The 6332-nt window shown below is 41.0% G+C and overlaps 1 protein-coding gene across 2 annotated transcripts in view; it reads left to right on the forward strand.

Moving 5' to 3' along the window:
• STAU2 (staufen double-stranded RNA binding protein 2) overlaps positions 1-4946 on the forward strand; it is a gene marked incomplete at its 3' end in the record, with an annotated part of 226201 nt that extends 221255 nt beyond the window's left edge. For both annotated transcript variants that reach the window (XM_084230139.1, XM_084230140.1), the window contains 2 exons: positions 3682-3770; positions 4853-4946. In XM_084230139.1, coding sequence (XP_084086265.1) covers positions 3682-3770; positions 4853-4946 — 183 coding nt within the window. The remainder of the gene's footprint in view (positions 1-3681; positions 3771-4852) is intronic.
• Between the last annotated feature and the right edge of the window lie 1386 nt (positions 4947-6332).

Genomic DNA, 6332 nt, shown 5'->3' on the forward strand with positions numbered 1-6332 from the left:
TCTGGCCAATAATTCCCTTATGAATGGATTAAAGCAAAATAGTTATTCATTTGTTCAAAACTGTGGACTATACAAAGAACTCTAAGTTCATTCATCCAGACTGTGAAGTTGGACTATCTGGAAAGATCAGCATGGACTGGTCTTTAGAGTCCCGCAGCTGGAGCCCAGCCCTTAGCTCTGTACACACACATGACGCTGGACTCAGCTCAGGTTCACATAACAAGCCCACAAGAAGGCACACGCCCACAGGACTGTTCTCAGCCTAGTCACTTGGGAAGGCTGCCCAGCCACCTCAGCATTTCAGAACCTGGAAGCACCTCAGAAGCCACCTAATTGACTCTAAATGAGAGTCAGATCCCTCTGGAAATTTCTTCTTTGGGGGGAAAAGGATTATCCACATCTGGATCTTTTGGAAAAGGGGGGATTTAACTTTTGAGAGCAACCAAAATCCACTGAAAGCCAAGACCCATGAATAAGGCAAATGATCAGGACAGACAAATTAAAAAGAAGGTGGGTCCATAAAAATGACAAAACTGGTCTGCTTAAAAAAATCCACAAAGTGCTTCTGAGAGGCTATTCCAAAAGCACCTGGGGAAGCAGACACTCTTCACCCTGTTGGCCTTCACAGGGCCTCTGCAAGGGAGAAGAATGCTCACAGCCAGAGCTCTCAAAGTGTGCTATCTATGGCCCAGAGATTCAATTTCTAGGAATTTATCATCAGAAAATGATTGAGGTGGTAGTCAGAGATTTATCTGTCCGGAATCTTGGTGTCGTTCTGGCATGTTGACAACAGCTTAAAAGTTGGAAATGGCCTAAATGTCCAATAGTAGGGATTGGCCCGATACAGGAGGTACATGAAGTCCACAGGATACTCTGAGTCATGGAAATTGATGCTACTGGTGTTTTCCTTTTGAGATATAAGACGCTTGTTGTTCATATTCATTGAAAAGAGCAGATTACAAAGCAATGTTAAAATACGATCCAAGTGAAAATATGTAGTTAGAGGAAGAAGACATAGAAAGACACACACCAATTGTGGTGAAATGAGATTGTGAATATTTTCACATTCTTTTTGCCTTGTCTATATTAAGATTTTTCTGTAATGAAAAAATATTTTTTAACCACAAAAGGATAATAAAAGAAAATATCAGAGAAAGAGGTTACTATCCTTAAAGAACTATGATGTTTCTCTATTAGTTTGTTAGGGTTGCTGTAATAAAGTATCACAAACTGAGTGACTTTGTCAACAGAATTTAGTGTTTCACAGTTCTGGAGGCTAGAATTCTATGATCAAGGTACTGTAGACTTGGTTCCTTCTGAGGGCCATGAGGGATCTCTTCCATGCCTCTCTCCTACATTATGGTGCTTAGCTGGCAATCTTTGGCATTTTTTGACTTCTGTCACATTATTCCAACCTTTGCCTGTCTCTTCACATAGTGTTCTCCCTGCGTTCATGGCTGTGTCCAAATTTCCCCCTTTGTGAAGACATTGATCATATTGGATTAGGGACCTACCTTATTCCAGTTTGACTTTATTTTAATTAATTGTACCCTGTTGTCACCCTGTTTCCAAATAACATCACATTCTGATATTGAGGAGTTAGGACCTAAACATATGACTCAATGGGATAAAATTCCGCCTGTGACTGTACCCTAATGACACAGCCCCACTGCTCCTACCCTACTGAGGTCAGTGCTTACCTGCCACCACAGCCTGTGACAGCTGCTGTGGGTATGAACATGGGCCACTGACATCCCTGCATGACTCCAGGTTCAGAAAGATAATGGTGAAAACAGAGAGCCTGTGTGAGGCATTCCTCCGACCAGCACACCCAGGCCAGGGCTGTAGACGTGAGTGGGCTTCAGCCACTAGTAGCCAGACCAGTGGAGAGGGTTGAGAGGAAGCAGTAGTCTAAAGAAAAAAAAAAAGAATGTGTTGTTACTTTGGGATGAATATAGGAGTTGTGATTTAAATAATTTAAAGAAAAACCAAGGAAGTGGGAGAGAATATTATTACACAAAAATCTGCACAGGGTGTTTATTGCAGCTTTATTTATAACCCTCAAAAACTGGAAGCATCCAAACTGTCCCTCCAGGTGGATGGATAAACAGATGGTGGTACGTTCACCCACATGATGAAATATTTTCAGCGATAAGAGGGATAAGCTATCAAGCCATGAAATGAAGTCAGTTTGAAAAGGCTACTTACTACATTATTCCAATCATGTCACATTCTGGAAAAGGCAAAACTATATAGAAAGTGAAAATATCAGTGGTTTCCAGGGGCTTGGCGGGATTAGGAGGAGGGATAAACAGGTGAAATATGAGAATTTTAGGCAGTGAAAGCATTCTGTATGAGATTGTAGTGGTAGGTAAGGTACTATGCATTTGTCAAAACCCATAGAATATGCAACACAAGGAGTAAACCCTACTGTAAACTGTGAAGTTTAGTTAATGATGATGTGTCAATATTTGCTAGGGAGCTATAGCAAATGCACCACACTAATGCAGGATACCAATAATGGGGGCCCTATGAAGGGGAGTCTTGGGTGTGGGGGGAGGAGGGTGTATGGGAACTGTCTTACCTGCTTCATTTTTCTGCAACCGTAAAACAGCTCAAAAAAAAAAAAAAGTCTGTTAACTAAAAAAATCAAAACCAAAAAATGCTACAAGTAAAAAAATTTAAAAAGGACCCTGCACTTAAGTCAAGGAGCACGGGTAGATAAAAATCTGGGAAACTGCAAAAGTTAACTCTTTTCAAAAGGCAGTTGAGAAGATACAGATGCCCAAAGTGTGACCCAGCAGGATCTCCAGGATTCAAACAACCCTGACTGCTCACACCTACCTCAGACTCAACTAAGCCCTTCTGACAGTGCTCAAAACTAGTGGGTGTGGAGGAGGGGAGAAGAACCAAATTCTTATTCTGAGAAATAACAATTTGGAACATGCACAAGAGTGTCAACAAGTTATGTAGATCTTATCAGCAGCACATTTTTCGTGCCTCCCAGCTATCCAGCGAGGCTCCACCAGCCTGTCAACACCCTTCAGCATCCCACGCACCCCGGGCATATCAACACCTTGGGAGGCTTTGCTGTGGCTGGGCCTGCCTCCCCAGAACCCCTAGAAGCTGAGAGTGAAGGGTTTTCTCTCTCCTCACAGGATATCCTCACGCCATTCCCTCAGTGTGTGTGTGTGGCTAGGGACCACTTCTCTGCTCACATTCTGTGACCTGGTGGAACTTAATATCAATGAAATTGAGTACTAACTTAGGAAAGAGTACCCAGGTTTGAAAACTCTGATATTCACACATCTGTAGGAAGAGAATGTATAGTTTGAGCAATGTTTAAAGAAATTCTGCAAAGTCATCTTCAAAGCATGATGGGCTCCATTTGCAAATAAAACATGGTGATTTTACAAAAGGATGAGGATAAGGACTGAGACTTGGGGAGGTTCCTCTTTACCACCCTAAACAAACAAATAGATAAAAGAAATAAAGTTAATACATTGTTCCATGATACAGCCTTTCAAATGTAATTTTACTGAATGATGCAAAAATATTTATTTGTACTAATGAGGATGATAGTGTTAACTATGTAAGTCAAATTTTTTCTACAACTATCTGTTATATTAAAGTCAGTGAATAGATCTCCTTATTTATTTGTGTGTTTGTTTTCATTTTTAGGCAGCTTTAAGTGCCTTGAAACAATTTTCTGAACAAGGACTAGATCCAATGGAAGGGACACTGACTATTGAAAAAGGGTCTCTTGAAAAGTGAGTAAATCTTATATCTTTACATTTGTAATATTGTATCTGTAAAAAAAAATAAGACATGGGTAATAATGTGAAAAAAAGCAAGACAAGACCATCATGCCTTGTAAAATCATCCAATTAAATGTAAAAAGATAAAAAACCGTATATATGGCCCTATTCATAACAATGTCAGTGAGTGTTTTAATCCTCTATTGATAATTATATCTGAATTTTCATGACTTTGTTGGAAATGTTTATGTGCATTTTCTTGACTATAGAGACATGCAGAACTTAAAAGAGCTTGTTTTTCACTTTGTACTGCTGAGCTTTCCCTGGCTAAACCAAGTTCTGAGGTAAAAATGTTCATTCTTTCCTGCTATCTTGTGGGCACAAGAGAGAGAAAAGAAAAAGAAGTTGAGAAGAGAGGGCTCCCTTTCCTTACTGGACTTTGTTCCTCCCATTGTTATATGAAACACAAGCAAGTTGTCACAAAAGTGAGGCTCCCGAGGGCAGCCAAGGCAAACATGCAGCTCAAGTGAGCATTTCTGAAATCCAGTTCTTGGCTTTGTTATGAGATTTGAGCATCGTGTTTTATCAAAGAGACTGAATTTGAGGTCTCTCCAGAAGCCCGATTTATACTAATCAAAAGTAATTGTATTTACAGAGTAGAACCCAAAGTCTTTCAGGGCAGTAATAGCAGGTGAGATTTCAGAACACACACAGGAGATAACATTTTTAGAATGAAAAGATAGATAACCCAGAAAGTTAACCAGATGTATTGATCCCACAGTTAAACCAGGACACCTCCAAAACAGCATTCAGTCATTAATATTTTAAAGGTGACAGCATGAGAAGAAAACATTTGGTAAACAGACGTGGCATTTTAAGTTGTCTATAGATTGGCAACCATTTATAAGCTAATTTAATCAAAAACATTTCCACATGATCTCATCAGTAGACTATCTGAACATAAATATTGTTGTTTCACTTTAAAATGTCACTTTTGTGGTGACCTTTGAATCCTGTGTGCCATCTGCTAATAAACATGTCTGAAGACGTGCAACCCTGGACCTTCAGCTCTTGTTAATGTATTAATCTTCCAGACAAGCCCAGCATCTGGGAGAGAAAGCGGACAATAACCAGACACACCCGGGCTCCATCGCTCAGGACTGCAAGAAATCAAAGTCGGTCATCTAGCAGCTCCCAGAACCACGGCTGCCACCGCATCCTTATAAACCTGTCAGCACGCATGAGGGTGTCTGTGTTTAAGGAAATGAATGACTAATATCATTATTTGAGTCTTATGTGAAGACAACACTATTCTAACACAAGAGATAATATACGTAGTACTGTTTATTCAACGGGGGAAAAATAAAAACTTTGAGCATTTCCCCTGGAACTTGAGATCAGATCCATAACTCATTTGCCCAAAGGCAGCAGAAATCTGATCCTGCTACTGGAGCTTAAAATAACAATTAATGAGAAGTGTTAGAAACAGAGGTAAAAATTTTAAATGATTAATAGAGAAGTGGGGCTTGGTTCTGTTGTTAATGATCGTTTTGTCGTGGCGCTTGTGTTCAGTTACCTTCTCTCTTTCGTTTTAAATAATGCTTGAAGATTCAAAAATTAACCAATGACGTGCTGTGGAATGTGATGGTTGTTGTCTTCATATAGAGTCACACAATTTCTCTTTTTACGCAAATATTTATAATCCTCATCCTGTATCCGTGTTGAATAACTTCAAGGCGCTCTACACAAAGAAGTCCGCCAACACACAGGTTCTAAATCAGGTCAGACTTTTGATCAAAACTATGAAATCATGTTAGGGACAACTAGCTCCGGTATACTCCAGGCAGAAAAAACAAATTTTTAAAAAGCACTTGTGGGTTTGGAGCTCCCTAATGTTGTTGACCACAAAGGAGGCGTCTTGCCTCTACAGACCATTTGTTTCTTCGGATTCCACGTTCTGTTGTGGAAGGCCCACCCACCCCATCCGTGTGTCGTAGCCACTCGCCGTGTGCACCACGAGTGTTTTTCATCACTGCCTCTGGAGCGGAGACAGTGAGTAGGATCAAAATAAATAATGTACATGGGGAGGAAAGGAAAGCCTGTTGGAGGGGCCGTAAAAGTCTTGCCAGCTTGTAGCCAGCCACCCTGGACCAGCATGTGGGAATCCAGCGTGTAACAAATGCAGTAAAAATTTGGTTGGTTTCTGTGTGAAGTGTTGTCATTGTTGTTCTTTCGTTCCCTCACTCTCAGCTCTTTAAATACCACCTTGGCGAAACCCATCCCGAAGGCCGCCACCCGGCCTCGTCATCCTGCGCAGCGGCTCACACAAGGCCAGGGCTCCCGGGCTACAGGCCGTGTCTGCGAAACTGCAGAGCCGCCTCCCGGGTGACTCGAGCTGGTTCCCGACCAGCCAATGTCAACTCATTGTTCAGGCTTTCTCCTTATTGATTTGCAAACGTTGTGCAATGAGAAAACAGTATATGATCTAACTGCTCGACCTGCACGACAATAGGAATATAATTATGTAAGATTTCACAAGCAAAACCAGCACAAATCATGATGTGACTGACTCAC

Source organism: Talpa europaea (assembly GCF_964194135.1).
Source record: "Talpa europaea genome assembly, chromosome: 3".
Classification (NCBI taxonomy): domain Eukaryota; kingdom Metazoa; phylum Chordata; class Mammalia; order Eulipotyphla; family Talpidae; genus Talpa; species Talpa europaea.